At 44.2% G+C, this 22651-nt stretch overlaps 1 protein-coding gene across 1 annotated transcript in view; it reads left to right on the top strand.

Annotated features, from left to right (window-relative positions):
- The window catches only part of LOC139578569 (sec1 family domain-containing protein 2-like), a 164827-nt gene that overhangs the window by 16242 nt on the left and 125934 nt on the right, over nt 1-22651 (top strand). Inside the window, exons 3-4 of the mRNA XM_071406357.1 lie at nt 2879-3006; nt 22322-22497. Of these exons, the coding sequence (XP_071262458.1) occupies nt 2879-3006; nt 22322-22497 (304 nt within the window). The remainder of the gene's footprint in view (nt 1-2878; nt 3007-22321; nt 22498-22651) is intronic.

The following is a 22651-nucleotide window of genomic DNA, read 5'->3' as shown; positions in this document are numbered from 1 at the left end:
CTTAAGTGCTCTCTCTCTCTAACTCTCTCTCACTCTCTCTCTACCTCTCTCTATCACTCTCTCTAACTCTCTCTAACTCTCTCGATATCTCACACACACACTTACACAAACGGTACACATTAGGACCCACACCCGAGCATGCGTACACACATATGGCCAGGTCACAGCCCTGGCATTTTAACCACGCTAACTATGTGTCCGCTTACGACACGCTTAATCATTACAGCCCCTCCGCCTCAGCACACAGCTAAGCCCATGATGTGCGTCTTCCTGAGGAAAATACTTGATAAATGACACCAATTTCTCGGTCATGCTTTTCAGAAAGTTTGTTGAACGTTTTTAAAATTCTTCCCACCAACATTCATCATCACAGTGACAGTGAAGTAAACCAAACGTTTATCTGGCTCTGTGACTTCTAATATTCCATTATAGCTGTTCTCTTTGTGGAAGAGCAGTGTCTCTGGTTCAGTCGAGCTCTGTTCTCTTGCCTTTGTCTCATTTTCTGTGTGAAGATGGCGTGCGGCCCAATGTGAGCCCCTCTTTCTCCCCATCCAGCCCCAGTCCAGGCCCAGGCTCGCTCTGGAACCGATTCCATCTGATATTAAACACATGGCAGCAGTTAGACAGAGAGAGAGAGAACCAGAGAGAGAGGAAAAGGAGTGAGAAAAAAGAGACGAAAAAGAAAAACAGAGTAGATTTTAACATTTGGGATCCGTGTCAGCAACCCCCCCCCCTCTCCTCCCCCTTTTCTTTGGTTCTTTCTTTCTCTCTCTTCCTCTCTCCTTCATCCTTCTATCAGCGTATAAAGGATCTAACCTTTCTAACACTGTTGTTTCCTGTCTTTAGTCCTGAGTTAGTCCCCGAACTCCTCCCTCTCTGGTGTTCACATGCTCATCAGAAGTATGCACACGCCCGACTGAACTCCTCCCTCTCTGGTGTTCACATGCTCATCGGAAGTATGCACACGCCCGACTGAACTCCTCCCTCTCTGGTGTTCACATGCTCATCGGAAGTATGCACACGCCCGACTGAACTCCTCCCTCTCTGGTGTTCACATGCTCATCGGAAGTATGCACACGCCCGACTGAACTCCTCCCTCTCTGGTGTTCACATGCTCATCGGAAGTATGCACACGCCCGACTGAACTCCTCCCTCTCTGGTGTTCACATGCTCATCGGAAGTATGCACACGCCCGACTGAACTCCTCCCTCTCTGGTGTTCACATGCTCATCGGAAGTATGCACACGCCCGACTGAACTCCTCCCTCTCTGGTGTTCACATGCTCATCGGAAGTATGCACACGCCTGACTGAACTCCTCCCTCTCTGGTGTTCACATGCTCATCGGAAGTATGCACACGCCCGACTGAACTCCTCCCTCTCTGGTGTTCACATGCTCATCAGAAGTATGCACACGCCCGACTGAACTCCTCCCTCTCTGGTGTTCACATGCTCATCGGAAGTATGCACACGCCCGACTGAACTCCTCCCTCTCTGGTGTTCACATGCTCATCATAAGTATGCACACGCCCGACTGAACTCCTCCCTCTCTGGTGTTCACATGCTCATCGGAAGTATGCACACGCCCGACTGAACTCCTCCCTCTCTGGTGTTCACATGCTCATCGGAAGTATGCACACGCCCGACTGAACTCCTCCCTCTCTGGTGTTCACATGCTCATCAGAAGTATGCACACGCCCGACTGAAGGTCACAGACACACTGGGGACAAACCCAACAGAACAGTGCAGAGGCTCTGCCATGGCATTTGGTGGCCTTTTTATAGAACCAAACACTGACACGTCTCTTAAAGATGGCGAGAGGGAGAAATAGAGAGATGAAATATGACGTTGGTTCCGTTGCAGAGCCCCTGTATAAGACACAGTGTCGACCTCGCTGTGGGTCATGATAATGAGATGCGTTCAACACCCTTTTGGATTTTTCCGGGGAAACGCTTGAAGCTCATGTTACTGCTTATGGCAGATGATAACAGTTCTTCTTCTTGACCTGGTGGAAATAGAGGGAAAGGTTATGGTGGAGCTACAGATGGCCCCTCGGTCCAGGTTGTGGTTTTGAGAGGTTCTGGAGATGTTGGGAAAGACTGCTCCGGGGAATGTTGACACATCGGCAGCGTTTAGGGATGTTGGGAAAGTTCCAGATGTTCCCGCTAATTTGTGTTTTTTCCTGTGAGTGGTGCAACAGGGGAATGAACGCCCCCTTAGTACACAGCATCCAGTGGAGGCTGCTGAGGGGAGGACGGCTCATAATAATGGCTGGAATGGAGTCAATGGAATGGTATCAATGGCTGGAATGGTTTCCATGTGGTTGATACCACTCCATTCCAGCCATTTTTATGAGCCGTCCTCCCCTCAGCAGCCTCCACTGCCAGGATCCCCAACCTACAGGACGCGCAATCGGTCATATTCATGGTGTGCGTGTGTGTGCGTCTGTGTGTGTGTGTGTGTACACAAGAGACTGAGAGATCTTATTTGTCACATGCTTCTTAAACAACCGGTGTAGACTAACAGTGAAATGCTTACTTAAGGGTAACTTTTCTAAAATGCAGAGTTAAAGATACACAATTAAATAGTAAACGTAAATAGTGACAGGAGGAATAATTACACAGTGAATAACAAGTAATAATAACTTGGCTATATGCAGGGAGTACCAGTACCGAGCCAATGTTCTGTGTGTGTGTGTGTGTGTGTGTAGAGTCCAGTGCAAAAAAGGGTAAATGCAGGTAGTACATATGTCTACATGTCCGCGTGTGTCTGTTTACCGGTATTTGTGTTCACCTCTGTGTGGCAATAGACATGTTGAGAGTATTTTTCCAGTAGAAGCTGGGTGACCTTACTGATGTGTGTCTGCCCTCTACCTCTTAGGTCGTCCACGGCCAGATTGCTATGGGAAACCATGCTGGCCAGTAAGCAGAAGGAGGCTGTGATGGAGGTTCGTAGACAGCTGGTGGAGGCCGCCAGCAAGGAGAACCTGCCAATCAAGATGAGTCTGGGTAAGGAAGGGCCAGGACACATCAACCATTATACACAGACATACACTGACCACACTCACTATTGGCACTCTCCAAATACACGTATACTCTCTTACTCTCGCTCCCAAATCACAATGCCACAGAACGCACAGACACTGTCTGATCTATGGCTGAATAATTAATAACAGAGGGGAAATGATTGCTGTGAGTAAACACATAATTACGTTATTATAATATATAGTCAAACTCAGAATTTGGAAGGCATGACGTTGAGGGAAAAATGACAATATGTTGATAGAGAGAATGAGTGATAGAGAGAGGGGGGGGGTGGAGAGGGCAGTGCCCTGCTGTTTCAACAAAGAGACACAGCGCCACCTACAGAGAGCTGTGGTCACTGCGTCTGTGTTTATTTGCCCATGTGGCCACAGAGGGAATCTGAACCACATGTTGGCTTTCTGACACACACACACACACACACACACACACACACACACACACACACACACACACACACACACACACACACACACACACACACACACACAGCTCCTGAATACCTTTGTTGTTTGTTAATGAAACAAAGAGGTCTGAAGCGGACAGTAAAAATACTAGATGTACTACTAGATGTACTCATAACATACACATACTGTACACTCAAACTCCAATTTGATTCATTTACACTACTGTTCAAAGTTTGGGGTCACTTAGAAATGTCCTTGTTTTCCATGAAAACATACATGAAATGAGTTGCAAAATGAATAGAAAATATAGTCAAGATGTTGACAAGGTTATAAATAATGATTTTTATTTGAAATAGTAATTGTGTCCTTCAAACTTTGCTTTCGTCAAAAAATCCTCAATTTGTAGCAATTGCAGACCTTTGGCATTCTAGTTGTCAATTTGTTGAGGTAATCTGAAGAGATTTCACCCCATACTTCGTGAAGCACCTTCCACAAATTGGATTGGCTTGATGGGCACTTCTTACGTACCATACGGTCAAGCTGCTCCCACAACAGCTCAATAGGGTTGAGATCTGGTGACTGTGCTGGCCACTCCATTATAGACAGAATACCAGCTGACTGCTTCTTCCCTAAATAGTTATTGCATAGTTTGGAGCTGTGCTTTGGGTCATTGTCCTGTTGTAGGAGGAAATTGGCTCCAATTAAGCACTGTCCACAGGGTATGGCATGACGTTGCAAAATGGAGTGATAACCTTCCTTCATCAAGATCCCTTTTACCCTGTACAAATCTCCCACTTTACCACCACCAAAGCACCCCCAGACCATCACATGGCCTCCACCATGCTTGACAGATGGCGTCAACCACTCCTCCAGCATCTTGTCATTTTTTCTGCGTCTCACGAATGTTCTTTGTGATCCGAACACCTCAAAGTTAGATTTGTCTATTCATAACACTTTTTTTCAATCTTCCTCTGTCCAGTGTCTGTGTTCTTTTGCCCATCTTAATCTTTTATTTATATTGGCCAGTCTGAGATATGGCATTTTCTTTGCAACTCGGAGTCGGAGCATCCCGGAGTTGCCTCTTCACTGACGTTGAGACTGGTGTTTTGCGGATACTATTTAATGAAGCTGCCAGTTGAGGACTTGTGAGGCATCTGTTTCTCAAACTAGACACTCTAATGTACTTGTCCTCTTGCTCAGTTGTGCACCAGGGCTTCCCACTCCTCTTTCTATTCTGGTTCGAGCCAGTTTGCGCTGTTCTGTGAAGGGAGTAGTACACAGCGTTGTACGAGATCTTCAGTTTCTTGGCAATTTCTCTCACGGAATAGCCTTCATTTCTCAGAAGCAAGAATAGACTGACGGGTTTCAGGAGAAAGTTATTTGTTTCTGGCCATTTTGAGCCTGTAATCGAACACACAAATGCTGATGCTCCAGATACTCAACTAGTCTAAAGAAGGCCAGTTTTACTTATTTTTTTAATCAGAACCACAGTTTTCAGCTGTGCTAACATAATTGCAAAAGGGTTTACTAATGATCAATTAGCCTTTTAAAATGATAAACTTGAATTAGCTAACACAACGTGCCATTGGAACACAGGAGTGATGGTTGCTGATATTGGGCCTTTGTACGCCTATGTAGATAATCCATAAAAAATCTGCCATTTCCAGCTACACTATTCATTTACAACATTAACAATGTCTACACTGTATTTCGGATCAATTTGATGTTATTTTAATGGACAAGAAAATGTGCTTTTCTTTCAAAAACAAGGACATTTCTAAGTGACCCAAAACCTTTGAACGGTAGTGTAGGTGCATGCATGAATTATATGTAGTATGCTATGCGCACACACACACACACACACACACACACACACACACACACACACACACACACACACACACACACACACACACACACACACACACACACACACACACACACACACACACACACACACACACACACACACACAAACACACATACTGGGCTGATACAGAATGTATATTGGCATGTGGCAGGTCTGTGTGCAGCAGTAATAGAGGGGCTCTGTGGTCCCGCTGCTGCTGTAATCACAGAGGTAAGCAGGCTCACTTAACAAGCAGGTTGGAATATGTGACGGGGGGGTCCCACACACACACATGCAGTATGCTGCCGCCATGGTGGTTTCCTTTTACACATCTGTGTCTGAGAGAAGCACCGTCGTATCCTTCTAATCCTGGGTGGCTTGCTCTCTTGTGGGTTTATTTAGAAAAACACCTCAGAGGGAGAGGGTAGTAAAGAGGGAGAAAGATAGATTTATACGAGCGGGAGAGCGGGAGAGCGGGAGAGAGGGAGAGCGGGAGAGAGAGAGAGAGAGATGTTGGTATAGCAGTAAGCTGTTGCTCCCCTCTGACAGCCTGTTGACTTAGCCTGTGTCCAGGCAAGAGGGAAGTGCCAAAGCCTTGACAAACTAGATCTTTATACCTCCCTGGCAGAGGACCAAACCTCCACTCCGCTCCTACCCCTCACAGTGTCCGTCCTGCCCCCACACTGTTCCCATCATGCCCACCAGCACTGTGGGACGCCACATTCTAGCTTTGGTCTAATGCCTGTGTGGTCACATGACAAGGGAGGAAACAGAGCTGTAAATTAGTCAGATTTCACACTGACTGCTCACTTACACATACTGTAGTAGTATCCATCCAGACGCTCGCCAGGGCCGTAGCTACATATGAGGACCGAGCTCCGGACCGATGTTATTTAAAACCAACTGAGGTGAATGAAGCTACAGCAACCAATGTGATAATGGCTGGGGTTATTTTTGCTTGTTTTTGCTGTTCTCCTAATGCAGTGTCTTCAGAAAGTATTCGCACACTTTGACTTTTTTTGACATTTTGTTTTGTTACAGCCTGAATTTAAAATTATTATTTTTTGTCACTGCCTGAACACAATACCCCATAATGTCAAGGGGGAATTATGTTTTTCTAAATGTTTACAAATTGATAAAAAAAAGTAACGCTGAAATTTCTTCAGTCAATAAGTATTCACCCCCTTTGTTATGGCAAGCCTAAATAAGTTCAGGAGTAAAAATGTGCTTAACAAGTCACATAACTTTCATGGACTCATAAGTGTACTTACTGTACCCCACATAAACAATTATCTGTAAGGTCCCTCAGTCGAGCAGTAAATTTCAACCACAAAGACCAGAGATGTTTTCCAATGCCTCGCAAAGAAGGGCACCTATTGGTAGATGCGTAAAAAAAGAAGGGAAAAAAAGACATTGAATATCCCTTTGAGCATGGTGAAGTTAAATCAAATCAAATGTATTTATATAGCCCTTCGTACATCAGCTGATATCTCAAAGTGCTGTACAGAAACCCAGCCTAAAACCCCAAACAGCAAGCAATGCAGGTGTAGAAGCACGGTGGCTAGGAAAAACTCCCTAGAAAGGCCAAAACCTAGGAAGAAACCTAGAGAGGAACCAGCCTATGAGGGGTGGCCAGTCCTCTTCTGGCTGTGCCGGGTGGAGATTATAACAGAACATGGCCAAGATGTTCAAATGTTCATAAATGACCAGCATGGTCAAATAATAATAATCACAGTAGTTGTCGAGGGTGCAGCAAGTCAGCACCTCAGGAGTAAATGTCAGTTGGCTTTTCATAACCGATCATTAAGAGTATCTCTACCGCTCCTGCGGTCTCTAGAGAGTTGAAAACAGCAGGTCTGGGACAGGTAGCACGTCCGGTGAACAGGTCAGGGTTCCATAGCCGCAGGCAGAACAGTTGAAACTGGAGCAGCAGCACGGCCAGGTGGACTGGGGACAGCAAGGAGTCATCATGCCAGGTCGTCCTGAGGCATGGTCCTAGGGCTCAGGTCCTCAGAGAGAGAAAGAAAGAGAGAAAGAGAGAATTAGAGAGAGCATACGTAAATTCACACAGGACACCGGATAAGACAGGAGAAGTACTCCAGATATAACAAACTGACCCTATCCCCCCGACACATAAACTACTGCAGCATAAATACTGGAGGCTGAGACAGGAGGGGTCAGGAGACACTGTGGCCCCATCCGATGATACCCCTGGACAGGGCCAAACAGGAAGGATATAACCCCACCCACTTTGCCAAAGCACAGCCCCCACACCACTAGAGGGATATCTTCAACCACCAATTTACCATCCTGAGACAAGGCTGAGTATAGCCCACAAAGATCTCCGCCACGGCACAACCCAAGGGGGGGCGCCAACCCAGACAGGAAGATCAAGTCAGTGACTCAACCCACTCAAGTGACGCACCCCTCCTAGGGACGGCATGAAAGAGCACCAGTAAGCCAGTGACTCAGCCCCTGTAATAGGGTTAGAGGTAGAGAATCCCACTGGAGAGAGGGGAACCGGCCAGGCAGAGACAGCAAGGGCGGTTCGTTGCTCCAGAGCCTTTCCGTTCACCTTCACACTCCTGGGCCAGACTACACTCAATCATATGACCCACTGAAGAGATGAGTCTTCAGTAAAGACTTAAAAGTTGAGACCGAGTCTGCATCTCTCACATGGGTAGGCAGACCATTCCATAAAAATTGAGATCTATAGGAGAAAGCCCTGCCTCCAGCTGTTTGCTTAGAAATTCTAGGGACAATTAGGAGGCCTGCGTCTTGTGACCGTAGCGTAGGTGTAGGTATGTACGGCAGGACCAACTCGGAAAGATAGGTAGGAGCAAGCCCATGTAACGCTTTGTAGGTTAACAGTAAAACCTTGAAATCAGCCCTTGCCTTAACAGGAAGCCAGTGTAGGGAGGCTAGCACTGGAGTAATATGATCACATTTTTTGGTTCTAGTCAGGATTCTAGCAGCCGTATTTAGCACTAACTGAAGTTTATTTAGTGCTTTATCCGGGTAGCCGGAAAGTAGAGCATTGCAGTAGTCTAATCTAGAAGTAACAAAAGCATGGATTAATTTTTCTGCATCATTTTTGGACAGAAAGTTTCTGATTTTTGCAATGTTACGTAGATGGAAAAAAAGCTGTCCTTGAAACAGTCTTGATATGTTCGTCAAAAGAGAGATCAGGGTCCAGAGTAACGCCGAGGTCCTTCACAGTTTTATTTGAGACGACTTTACAACCATCAAGATTAATTGTCAGATTCAACAGAAGATCTCTTTGTTTCTTGGGACCTAGAACAAGCATCTCTGTTTTGTCCGAGTTTAAAAGTAGAAAGTTTTCAGCCATCCACTTCCTTATGTCTGAAACACAGGCTTCTAGCGAGGGCAATTTTGGGGCTTCACCATGTTTCATTGAAATGTACAGCTGTGTGTCATCCGCATAGCAGTGAAAGTTAACATTATGTTTTCGAATGACATCCCCAAGAGGTAAAATATATAGTGAAAACAATAGTGGTCCTAAAACGGAACCTTGAGGAACACCAAAATGTACAGTTGATTTGTCAGAGGACAAACCATTCACAGAGATAAACTGATATCTTTCCTGACAGATAAGATCTAAACCAGGCCAGAACTTGTCCGTGTAGACCAATTTGGGTTTCCAATCTCTCCAAAAGAATGTGGTGATCGATGGTATCAAAGGCAGCACTAAGGTCTAGGAGCACGAGGACAGATGCAGAGCCTCGGTCTGACGCCATTAAAAGGTCATTTACCACCTTCACAAGTGCAGTCTCAGTGCTATGATGGGGTCTAAAACCAGACTGAAGCATTTCGTATACATTGTTTGTCTTCAGGAAGGCAGTGAGTTGCAGTGCAACAGCTTTTTCTAAAATCTTTGAGAGGAATGGAAGATTCGATATAGGCCGATTTTAGTTTTTTTATATTTTCTGGGTCAAGGTTTGGCTTTTTCAAGAGAGGCTTTATTACTGCCACTTTTAGTGAGTTTGGTACACATCCGGTGGATAGAGAGCCGTTTATTATGTTCAACATAGGCGGGCCAAGCACATGAAGCAGCTCTTTGAGTAGTTTAGTTGGAATAGGGTCCAGTATGCCGCTTGAAGGGTTAGAGGCCATGATTATTTTCATCATTGTGTCAAGAGATATAGTACTAAAACACTTAAGTGTCTCTCTTGATCCTAGGTCCTGGCAGAGTTGTGCAGACTCAGGACAGCTGAGCTTTGGAGGAATACGCAGATTTAAAGAGGAGTCTGTAATTTGCTTTCTAATGATCATGATCTTTTCCTCAAAGAAGTTCATGAATTTATTACTGCTGAAGTGAAAGCCATCCTCACTTGGGGAATGCTGCTTTTTAGTTAGCTTTGCGACAGTATCAAAAAGAAATGTTGGATTGTTCTTATTTTCCTCAATTAAGTTGGAGAAATAGGATGATCGAGCAGCAGTGAGGGCTCTTCGATACTGCACGGTACTGTCTTTCCAAGCTAGTCGGAAGACTTCCAGTTTGGTGTGGCACCATTTCCGTTCCAATTTTCTGGAAGCTTGCTTCAGAGCTCGGGTATTTTCTGTATACCAGGGAGCTAGTTTCTTATGACAAATGTTTTTAGTTTTTAGGGGTGCAACTGCATCTAGGGTATTGCGCAAGGTTAAATTGAGTTCCTCAGTTAGGTGGTTAACTGATTTTTGTCCTCTGACGTCCTTGGGTAGGCAGAAGGAGTCTGGAAGGGCATCAAGGAATCTTTGTGTTGTCTGAGAATTTATAGCATGACTTTTGATGCTCCTTGGTTGGGGTCTGAGCAGATTATTTGTTGCGATTGCAAACGTAATAAAATGGTGGTCCGATAGTCCAGGATTATGAGGAAAAACATTAAGATCTACAACATTTATTCCATGGGACAAAACTAGGTCCAGAGTATGACTGGCAGTGAGTAGGTCCAGAGACATGTTGGACAAAAACCACTGAGTCAATGATGGCTCCGAAAGCCTTTTGGAGTGGGTCTGTGGACTTTTTCATGTGAATATTAAAATCACCAAAAATGTGAATATTATCTGCTATGACTACAAGTTCCGATAGGAATTCAGGGAACTCAGTAACGCTGTATATGGCCCAGGAGGCCTGTAAACAGTAGCTATAAAAAGTGATTGAGTAGGCTGCATAGATTTCATGACTAGAAGCTCAAAAGACGAAAACGTCATTTTTTTTGTTGTGTAAATTGAAATTTGCTATCGTAAATGTTAGCAACACCTCTGCCTTTGCAGTGGATATGGTCACTAGTGTAACCAGGAGGTGAGGCCTCATTTAACACAGTAAATTCATCAGGCTTAAGCCATGTTTCAGTCAGGCCAATCACATCAAGATTATGATCAGTGATTAGTTCATTGACTATAACTGCCTTTGAAGTGAGGGATCTAACATTAAGTAGCCCTATTTTGAGATGTGAGGTATCACGATCTCTTTCAATAATGGCAGGAATGGAGGTCTTTATCCTAGTGAGATTGCTAAGGCAAACACCGCCATGTTTAGTTTTGCCCAACCTAGGTCGAGGCACAGACACAGTCTCAATGGAGATAGCTGAGCTGAGTACACTGACTATGCTAGTGGCAGACTCCACTAAGCTGGCAGGCTGGCAAACAGCCTGCTGCCTGGCCTGCACCCTATTTCATTGTGGAGCTAGAGGAGTTAGAGCCCTGTCTATGTTGGTAGATAAGATGAGAGCACCCCTCCAGCTAGGATGGAGTCCGTCACTCCTCAGCAGGCCAGGCTTGGTCCTGTTATTAAGTTATTATTTACACTTTGGATGGCGTATCAATACAGCCAGTCACTACAAAAGATACAGGTGTCCTTCCTAACTCAGTTGCTGGAAAGGAAGGAAACCAATTAGGGATTTCACCATGGTGACTTTAAAATAGTTAAAGAGTTTAATGACTGTGATAGGAGAAAACTGAGGATGGATCAACAACATTGTAGTTACTCCCAAATACATACATATATATGTATATGTATGTATGTGTGTATATATATGCATAAAATAAAAAAAAAGAAGATACCTATGTATATGTATCTTTTTTTAAATTCAGGCTGTAACACAACAAAATGTGGAAGAGTCAAGTGGTATGAATACTTTTTGAAGACACTGTAGCATTTGAGAGTTTTTAAATAGTATAGAAATGCAGTATTATTGACCGGGCATGCTGGGTACCTGCCCAGGGGCCCCGACCTCCAGGGGCTCCCCATTTGATTTTGTTAGTAACTCTCACTCAGATATCATATTAACATGGCATAAGTCGTGTGTTCATGTGTCAGTCTGAGGGTGTTCAGTGTTGTTTTTGGGTGTTTTAACTCTGAGTTATTTTGACAGCTTTGGTTTCAGTGTGTGTTTGTGTGTGTGTGTGTTGCAGTAGAAGAGAAAAGTGTTGACAGGACCTGTGCTGGCTCTGTAGCATATGGCCTAATTCCCCCAGTGTATTGTGGAATTTTTCACTTTGCAGAAATAGTTGACTATGGCAGATACTCGATTGTACACGTACACACACTCACACATTTGCAGCCAAACCAATGCATCAAACAGCTATTTCCTGCTTTCCCAGCCAACAGGATCGGAACCATGTCAGAAGAATCACAACACACACATCTCGCACATTATTAACAGGAGAAAAAGGACTAGGCTACACATATTTTCTGTTCAATTCTGAACATAAGACATGCTGTATGCAGCAACACAATCTCTCTCTTGCTGCTTCACTCATTTATATACACACACACACACACACACACACACACACACACACACACACACACACACACACACACACACACACACACACACACACACACACACACACACACACACACACACACACACACACACAGGTGCAGCGATGTGACTGAGTGGAGTGTGTTGTGTGTGTGCTGTACTCTACTGTACAGTCTGGGAGCAGGCCCAGTGATATGTCCATAAATAAAAGCCCCTGCTCCTTCCTCTGCTCCAGGCAGCACCGTGACTTACGAGCCTGGACTTTTAGTGAGGCAAACCACTGGAAAGCTTCATGTTCAAACAGCCAGAACTTCTGAGCCCCTGAGTCACCCACACACTCCACTAAACATGCAAGTCATCCTCCTGGTTCAGTTTCAGGGTTAATAATGTTTGGCCCTTGGCCTCGTAGCATTGTTCAGGGGTTGACTCATGGTTGATCCTCAAACTCATTGTGTGCCTCTCTCATTCACTCTTTTTTTCACTGGCTTGTACTTCCTCTCACACTGTGTCTCTACCCCTGGGTTAGATTATGGTTGTCCCTCAGTATCTTGCGCTCCCAGGCCTATTCTAGGGCTAAATTATGTTTGGCCCTGGCTGTGGTTCTCCTCCCCGCTTCTGGGCTGAGTTATGGTTGGCACATCAGGCTAAATGATGTTTGAGTATACTGCCAGGCTTTTTTACTGCCACGGTTCGGGGCTGTTCACAATATGGCTTTTCACTGTCTGGATATTCCTGGACCCGGGTCCATTCCTCAATAATGTTTTAATGTTGGAAAGGTAACCTGATTCGCTTTTGTACACATATCTTCCATTCCGCCCGTTGGTGCCACACAGAGAGCACAGCACGTAGGTTGATTTAGGAAGGTGAGGAGACCACATTAGCCAGCAGGCTGAGTTTCAACCGTCTTTAGCGCTGTCAACTTTACTCAGCACCAGACTAAGATGCTTTCTGGGAATAAGAGTCCTTTGTTAGGTTAACGCTGCCATTCTAACCGGTCTTGCCGAAAACTGAACACATTTTATTATCCACTCCAGCATTACGTCTCAGTCCTGAGACCCAAGCAAAAATTACCTTTTCATTTGTCTGACTTTCATTTATCTGCATGTCCAGCCCCTATATTTAGCCTCACAGTGGAGTGTGAGGCCATTTTCTTTTTAGGACAACCAGGGCTACAAGTAGAACACAAAACTATTTGATATAAACAGTTGCATTCATGATTTTTATTTGACAATCATCAATAAAAAAGTAAGGTCCCACAAAGCAAAATCCTGATAAAAATGAACTCGTATTAAGTTCAGAAATTGTTTGATTTCTATCCAACTAGCCAGTGACAACAGTGTAGAGTTTGGAGATTGTGACAGCAGTTATGTGATCTTATTAGAGTCAATCAATCAATCACATTTATTTATAAAGCCAGCATCAGCAGATGTCACAAAGTGCTATACAGAAACCCAGCCTAAAACCAAACAGCAAGCAATGCAGATGTAGCGGCACTGTGGCTAGGAAAAACTCCCTAGTTTTTCACAGGCTGTGACGGGTGGCCAGTCCTCTTCTGGCTGTGCCGGGTGGAGATTATAAGAGTACATGGCCATTAAGGCCAGATTGTATTTCAAGATGTTCAAACGTTCATAGTTGACCAGCAGGGCTGTAGAGGGTGCAACAGGTCAGTACCTCAGGAGTAAATGTCAGTTGGCATTTCATAGCTGAGCATTCAGAGGTCGAGACAGCAGGTGCGGTAGAGGGAGAGTCAAAAACAGTAGGTACCACGACAAGGTAGCACGTCCGGTGAACAGGTCAGGGTTCCATAGCCGCAGGCAGAACAGTTGAAACTGAAGCAGCAGGACAACCAGGTGGACTGGGGACAGCCAGGAGTCATCAGGCCAGGTAGTCATGGTCCTAGGGCTCAGGTCCTCCGGGGGGGGGAGGGAGAGAGAGAGGGACAGCCAGTGAAAAATGCAAAATAATGTTGATAATATTTCCCATTTAGCTTAGTTTTGTTTTGTCTTTCATACCAGGTCATGTGCCTTCTCAGTCATGTTGACACTGGTCTACTACTGTTGCTTTAATGTATTGTTGTTCTGATTAATATTGTTGTTGTAGCTGTTATTAATGGTAATCCCATGTCCACTACTACTATTATTATTGCTGTTAGTCCCACCATTTATTTATATATAAATATATATATATTTTGTGTATATATATACATATATATTTTATTGAAATTTTTCGATATGTATACTTTGACAATGTAAGTAATAATAACTTGCCATGTCAATAAAGTCAATTGAATTGAATTGAATTGAATTGAGAGAGAGAATTAGAGGGAGCATACTTAAATTCACACAGGACAACAGATAAGACAGGAGAATTACACCAGATCTAACAGACTGACCCTAGCCCCCCGGCACATAGACTATTGAAGCATAGATACTGGAGACTGAGACGGGTGGGTCGGGGGACACTGTGTCCTCGTCCGACGATACCCCCGGACAGTCCAACCAAGCAGGATATAACCCCACCCACCTCGCCAAAGCACCGCCCCCACACCACTAGAGGGATATCAATAGACCAGCAACTTACTACCCTGAGACAATGCTGAGTATAGCCCACGATGATCTTCTCCATCGTACGAGCCCAGGGGGCGCAAAACCATTACAGTATTATAGTTACTACTGTATGTCCTGGGATTTCCTATGATATTCTATGTAGAAGAACCCCTTACAACTCTTGTGTAGCTTGTGGGCATCATATAGCAAAACATTACATGTCCGTGAGAGTCTCAGCTTTTCATGGATGACTTTTAATAATGTGTAGCTCAAACTCTTCAGACATTTTTGTCCAAAAAAAAGACCTGGCCCGGGCCCCTTCGGGATCCGCCCTTGTCTCACAAACACCACTCTAGCTCAGCCCCTGTTAATCACACAGACTAAGGGTTGGTATCTACGGATTTAGAAGAAGTACCCAGAAGTAGGTAGCTCAGACACACTATGTTTCAAATGGGTTAGACGTTACATCTTATGGTGGGACTCATTGGTGTAATATCAACAAATTCAAGTCGTTACATCTGTACTTGACATGACTCCATACATTTATATTTTGCATTCTGGAAAGTTGTCTAATTTTTCATTTCTCCTGTCTGTTTCTCCTCCAGTCATGTTTTTGGCCGCACTAAAGAAAACATTGGCCATGTAGTCCAACAGGAAATACTCCCTCATCTGTTCATGGCTCTGAATATCAACATGAAGAATTGGGCTTTATGAGGAGTTCATGTGTACCCCTCTCCTCTCGCCGCTAGCCCTGGGGTCGCCCTGTCCGCCTGTCCGTCCCCCTCGCCCCTTCCTCCAGGCTGCCCCCCCCCCCCCCCCCCCCCCCCCATTCTTCCTCTGTCTCTGTGGATCCTCCGTAGAGGAGAGGAGGGTCTTGGTGGGAGCACTAACCCTGCTTCACACTGCCAGCTCTGCAAATAATCAGAGACAACCTCTGATTCACATGTATTAGTCACACTCTGAGACAGCCTTACAGGACTCTTATCAGTTGTGCACGCACTCACATTCTCACAGACACACATTCCGTCCCACACTATGGTGTACACAAACATAGACTCTCACACTTGAACAACAACACTTCCAGTTACAGATGCACACTTGCACAGAGTATACAGCATACCCAATACAATGGCTGAGGTTCTCACAGCACATCTCCTCCAAGCTTCTCTCCTCTACCTGTGGAGTCTGGATCTCTGTGTCCATACAGTGTTGTTCCCATCAGGATATTAGGAAAAGTGGTTGTCTGTCAGTGGGTGGGTCTGTTAAGTGACTATCATCCATTAGTTCAGCTAACTTTACCTTAACAGGCTGCCACCCCAGGCAGACTAGTATGAGTATTCTAGTGTGTATGCACTGAACCATGGCATACCATGTGATCGTTTGTTTGATCAATTGGTTAATTTAAGGACTATGAATATACAGTGGTTCCTCCTTTTAAAAATTGCAGCGTACTGCGGCGCAGCTTGCATGGGGACGCAGAATTCTATGGCACGTTATTTAAATAACGTGCCAACCACTGGAACCATTCATGCTAGTTAGTGCTAGTTTGACCACCAGAGGGCATCTTTGAGAATCATTTGATAGCCTTCAATAATGGCTGTACTAGAGAATGCGGACACACGGGAGAACGGGGTTCAATTCCCCGAAGGGAACGAAGGACTAGGCTGTCCTTGTAAATAACAATTTGTTCTTAACTGATTCCATATGTGTTATTTCATAGTTGTGATGTCTTCACTATTATTCTACAATGTAGAAAATAGTATAAATAAAGGAAAAACACTGCAATGAGTAGGTGTGTTCAAACTTTTGACTGGTACTTGCTTAATTAATTTGATTAATATTATGGTGTTTTTATTCCAAGACAAACAAAAAACCCTCTGGGTTTCCGTTAGGATGGAATGGAAAATATGGCGCTGTACAACGTGACGGTCGGTAGTACAGTACTGGGCTATTTACGGGCAGGGCAAACGGGAGACCGGGGTTCTATTCCCAACGGGGAGGAAGGAGTAGGCTGTCCTTGTGCATTTTTTTCTTTATTTTATTTCACCTTTATTTAACTAGGTAAGCTAGTTGAGAACAAGTTCTCATTTACAACTGCGACCTGGCCTAGATAAAGCAAAGCAGTGTGACAGAAACAACAACACAGAGTTACACATCGAATAAACAAGCATACAGTCAATAACACAATAGAAAAAAAATTAAGTCTATTTACAGTGTGTGCAAATGGCATGAGGAGGTAAGGCAATAAATAGGCCATAGTAGCAAAGGAATTACAATTTAGCAGATTAACACTGGAGTGATAGATGAGCAGACGATGATGAGCAGTGATACTGGTGTGCAAAAGAGCAGCAAAGTAAATAAAAACAATATGGGGATGAGGTAGGTAGGTTACACTAAGAGCATAATATTTCTACACCCTAATTTTCTAATTCTAGTCTAACCAATACCCAAATGGAGATTAAGTGAAACTAAAAATCTCATTGATTTATCAAGACCAGTCCCCAGAGCAGCGCGAAACTGTGCTATTGCTTCTAACTTCAATATGCCCTTTTTTCCAATTTTCGCCTAAAATGAAATACCCAAATCTAACTGCCTGTAGCAAGGATATGCATATTCTTGGTACCATTTGAAAGGAAACACTTTGAAGTTTATGGAATTGTGAAAGGAATGTAGTAGAATATAACATAATAGATCTGGTAAAAGATAATACAAAGAAAAAACCAACCGTTCTTTTGTATTTTTTGTACCATCATCTTTGAAATTCAAGAGAAAGGCCATAGTGTATTATTCCAGCCCAGGTGCAATTTAGGACACTAGATGGCATCCGTGTATGTGCAAAGTTTTAGCCTGATCCAATGAACCATTGCGTTTCTGTTCAACATTTTGTATCAAGACTGCCCAAATGTGCCTAATTTGTTTATTAATAACTTTTCATGTTCAATATTGTGCACTCTCCTCAAACAATAGCATGGTATTATTTCACTGTAATAGCTACTGTAAATTGGACAGTGCAGTTAGATTAACAAGAATTTAAGCTTTCTGCCAATATCAGATATGTCTATGTCCTTGGAAATGTTCTTGTTACTTACAACCTCATGCTAATCGCATTAGCTTACATTAGCTCAACCGTCCCGTGGAAGGGACACCGATCCCAAAGAAGACCTACACCACTTTTTAACAGCACATTACTCAACACTAGTGAGACTCATGTCGCCTACGGTAGGTCTACAGTAAATATAAAAATATGACGTGACTCTCCGCCAATAATTACATATAAAGGATTGGAGGATATTTCTGTAATTCAGTGATATTTATTCCCATAGTAATTTGTTAATGATCAATAACTAAATAAACATTGTCATTTTGAAAGAGTATTTTTATCATTATTTTATTAATGAAAGCATAAAGATGCCATTTAGTTACATTGTTTTAGTTTGAACATGCAGACTGGCAATGAACAACAGAACAGCGGGAACATTTCCCTAGTCAGTGCCATTATTAGTGCAATACCCCTTAAAGTGTTGCCAGTGTGGCGGGGTGGGGGTCCACCCCCTCCCTTCCCCATTGGCCAGGTCGGTCTTCTGTGCGCGGCTCTGCTACCCATCCCATGCCCCCTGCCCTCTTGCCTTGAACCTCGCGTGCTTTCAGTGGATACAGCTGGAGAACTGCAAGGTAGTCCCATTGTGCACCACTCTGAAGCCATGACCAAAACATATTGTTCTGCTAATAACAGGGTTAATAATATATCTGTGAGAATACCCAACAGGCTTTTATATAATTCTAAATTAATAATAATAATAATCGCTTTGTTTAAAAAATAACAATATTTTGGAGATTTCAAATAACGTAAAATGAGTGAGGAAAAAGGCCATTCTTGAATATTGGGTGAGACATTGTTACTCATTTGTAAATTAAGCCAGTTTGTTATTTATAATTATTTATTTCTGTTTTTAGAGGGAGAAAAAACAAAAACCTACAGTCATCTCATGGGTCTCCCAGTCGAGGCCGGCACGGGTATTGAACTAGCATCGTCTGTAGCAACACAGCTTGCACTGCTAATGAAGTGTCTTAGACCGTTGTGGCCCTCAGGCACTGTACAACGTTACCGGTCGGGAGTGGCCTACAGTACTACAGTAAGAGCAAAATAATCCGAACAAAATAAAATAATAAAAACCTTAGTGTAACAACAGTTTTAGTTGTCTGTACATTATGCCTTGAATCTATTCTTCTGCGCCCAGAATTCTGCTCCTTTTACTCTCTGTTCTGAATGCACTATTTGTTGACTTCTGTAACTGTAAAAGCCTTGGTTTCATGCATGTTAACAATAGAAGCCTCCTCCCTAAGTTTGTTTTATTCACTGCTTTAGCACACTCCACCAACCCTGATGTTCTAGCCGTGTCTGAATCATGGCTTAGGAAGGCCACCAAAAATCTTGAAATTTCCATCCCTAACTATAACATCTTCCGACAAGATAGAACTGCCAAATGGGGCGGAGTTAGCCTGTAGAGTTCTGTCATACTATCCAGGTCTGTGCCAAAACAATTCGAGCTTCTACTTTAAAAAATCCACCTTTCCAGAAACAAGCATCTCACCGTTGCTGCTTGTTATAGACCTCCTTCAGCCCCCAGCTGTGACCTGGACACCATATGTGAACTGATTGCCCCCCATCTATCTTCAGAGTTCTTACTGTTAGGTGACATAAACTGGGATATGCTTAACACTCTGGGCGTCATACAATCTAAGCTAGATACCCTCAATCTCACACAAATTATTATGGAACCTACCATGTATAAACCTAAATCCGTAACCATGGACACACTCTTAGATATCATCCTGACCAACTTGCCCTCTAAATACACCTCTGCTGTCTTCAACCAGGATCTCCGCGATCACTGCCTCATTGCCTGCGTGCGTGATGGGTCCGCGGTCAAATGACTACCCCTCATCACTGTCAAACGCTCCCTAAAACACTTCAGCGAGCAGGCCTTTCTAATCGACCTGGCCCAGGTATCCTGGAAGGATATTGACCTCATCCCGTCAGTAGAAGATGCCTGGTTGCTCTTTAAAAGTGCTTTTCTTGCCATGCCCATGCAACAAATGTAGAACTAAGAACAGATATAGCCCTTGGTTCACCCCAGACTTGACTGCCCTTGACCAGCACAAAAACATCCTGTGGCGTTCTGCATTAGCATCGAATAGCCCCCGTGATTTCCAACTTTTCAGGGAAGTCAGGAACCAATATACTCAGTCAGTTAGGAAAGCAAAGGCTAGCTTTTTCAAACAGAAATTTGCATCCTGTAGCACTAATTCCAAAAAGTTTTAGGACACTGTAAAGTCCATGAAGAATAAGAGCACCTCCTCCCAGCTGCCCACTGCACTGAGGCTAGGAAACATTGTCACCACCGATAAATCTACGATAATCGATAATTTCAACACACATTTTTCTACGGCTGGCCATGCTTTTCACCTGGCTACCCCTACCCCGGCCAACAGCTCAGCACCCCCTGCAGCAACTTGCCCAAGCCCCCCCCTGCTTCTCCTTCACCCAAGTCCAGACAGCTGATGTTCTGAAAGAGCTGTAAAATCGGGATCCCTACAAATCAGCTGAGCTAGACAATCTGGACCCTCTCTTTCTAAAATTATCTGCCGAAATTGTTGCAACCCCTGTTACTTTTGTTCAACCTCTCTTTTGTATTGTCTGAGATTCCCAAAGATTGGAAAGCTGCCGCGGTCATCCCCCACTTCAAAGGAGTAGAAACTCTAGACCCAAACTGTTATAGACCTATATCCATCCTGCCCTGCCTTTCTAAAATCTTCGAAAGCCAAGTTAACAAACAGATCACCGACCATTTTGAATCCCACCATACCTTCTCAACTATGCAATCTGGTTTCCGAGCTGGTCATGGGCGCACCTCAGCCACGCTCAAGGTCCTAAACGATATCATAACCGCCATCGATAAGAGACAATACTGTGCAGCCGTCTTCATCGGCTTTCAACTCTGTCAATCACCGCTTTCTTATCAGCAGACTCAGTAGCCTTGGTTTCTCAAATGACTGCCTCGCCTGGTTCAACTACTTCTCAGATAGAGTTCAGTGTGTCAAATCTGAGGGCCTGTTGTCCGGACCTCTGGCAGTCTCTATGGGGGTGCCACAGGGTTCAATTCTCGGGCCGACTCTTTTCTCTGTATACTTCAATGATGGCGCTCTTGCTGCTGGTGATTCTCTGATCCACCTCTACGCAGACGACACCATTCTGTATACATCTGGCCCTTCTTAGGACACTTTGTTAACAAACCTCCAAACGAGCTTCAATGCCATACAACCCTCCTTCTGTGGCCTCCAACTGCTTTTAAATGCTAGTAAAACTAAATGCATGCTCTTCAACCGATTTGTTGCCTGCACCCGCCCGCCCGACTAGCATCACTACTCTAGATGGTTCTGATTTAGAACATGTGGACAACTACAAATACCTAGGTGTCTGGTTAGACTGTAAAATCTCCTTCCAGACTCACATTAAGCATCTCCAATCCAAAATGAAATCTAGAATCGGCTTCCTATTACGCAACAAAGCATCCTTCACTCATGCTGCCAAACATACCCTCGTAAAACTGACTATCCTACCGATCCTTGACTTCGGCGATGTCATTTATAAAATAGCCTCCAACACTCTACTCAGCAAACTGGATGCAGTCTATCACAGTGCCATCCGTTTTATCACCAAAGCCCCATATACTACCCACCACTGCGACCTGTATGCTCTCGTTTGCTGGCCCTCGCTACATATTCGTCGCCAAACCCACTGGCTCCAAGTCATATATAAGTCTTTGCTAGGTAAAGCCCCGCCTTATCTCAGCTCACTGGTCACCATAGCAACACCCACCCGTAGCACGCTCTCCAGCAGGTATATTTCGCTGGTCATCCCCAAAGCCAACACTTAATTTGGCCGCCTTTCCTTCCAGTTCTCTGCTGCCAATGACTGAAACGATTTGCAAAAATCACTGAAGCTGGAGTCTTATATCTCCCTCTCTAACTTTAAGCACAGCTGTCAGAGCAGCTTACCGATCACTGTACCTCTACACAGCCAATCTGTAAATAGCACACCCAACTACCTCATCCCCATATTGTTCTTTATCCTCTTGCTCTTCTGCACCCCAGTATCTCTACTTGCACATCATCATCTGCACATCTATCACTCCAGTGTTAATGCCAAATTGTAATTATTTCGCCTCTACATTTGCGCATGCTGTACATAGATTTTTCTCTTGTGTTATTGACTCTACGTTTGTTTGTGTAACTCTGTTGTTGTTTTTGTCGCACTGCTTTGCTTTATCTTGGCCAGGTCGCAGTTGTAAATGAGAACTTGTTCTAAACTGGCAGGTTGGTTAAACCTGGTTAAATAAAGGTGAAATTAAAAATAAAATAGTAAGTAAAACTGAAGTTGTGCACAATTATCAGTTTCTTTTTAGGTTTATGTCACCCATTCATTGTCAGTTAGACACAGTAGGACCCAAAAGCATAATCAGTGCTCTAACTCCCCCTCGCGCTGGTCTGGAGCAATGAAGTGGTAACGCAGGGTACCGTACTAAACCACAAATTACCTCTGAATCCCGCGGCATAAGCTCGCAATTTTTAAAGGAGGAACTACTGTATAAATAGGAAATTCATATAATTTCCTCATGTCTGATGTCTATGTTGTTGTTCCCCTTTCAGGCCGTGTAACCCCGGAGCAGCTGTGTTCCTACGTGCAGCTGTTTAAAAGTAGCTGGGGAGCTCTAGAGAGTAACTGTGGGGTGCTCCAGCTTGGCCTGGCCACCGCCCAGACCCTCCGCCACCCCACCCTGCCCCGCTGGGACGCCTGCCTGGCTTTCGAGAGACTGCTGCTGCAGGTACCGCATGTACACTATACACACCGATCCCGATCACACCCAATTAGGCCTAACTTTTTACGGGTATAAGGCCCTCTCCCGCCCTCCTTTCGGAAAATCCGACCATGACTCCTTCTTGCTTCTCCCTGCCAACAAACAAAAACTTGAGGGAAGT

Source organism: Salvelinus alpinus, chromosome 6 (assembly GCF_045679555.1).
Source record: "Salvelinus alpinus chromosome 6, SLU_Salpinus.1, whole genome shotgun sequence".
Taxonomy (NCBI): Eukaryota; Metazoa; Chordata; class Actinopteri; order Salmoniformes; family Salmonidae; genus Salvelinus; species Salvelinus alpinus.
The sequence above is the reverse complement of the archived record's forward strand: the minus strand, read 5'-3'. Positions and strand labels throughout refer to the sequence as shown.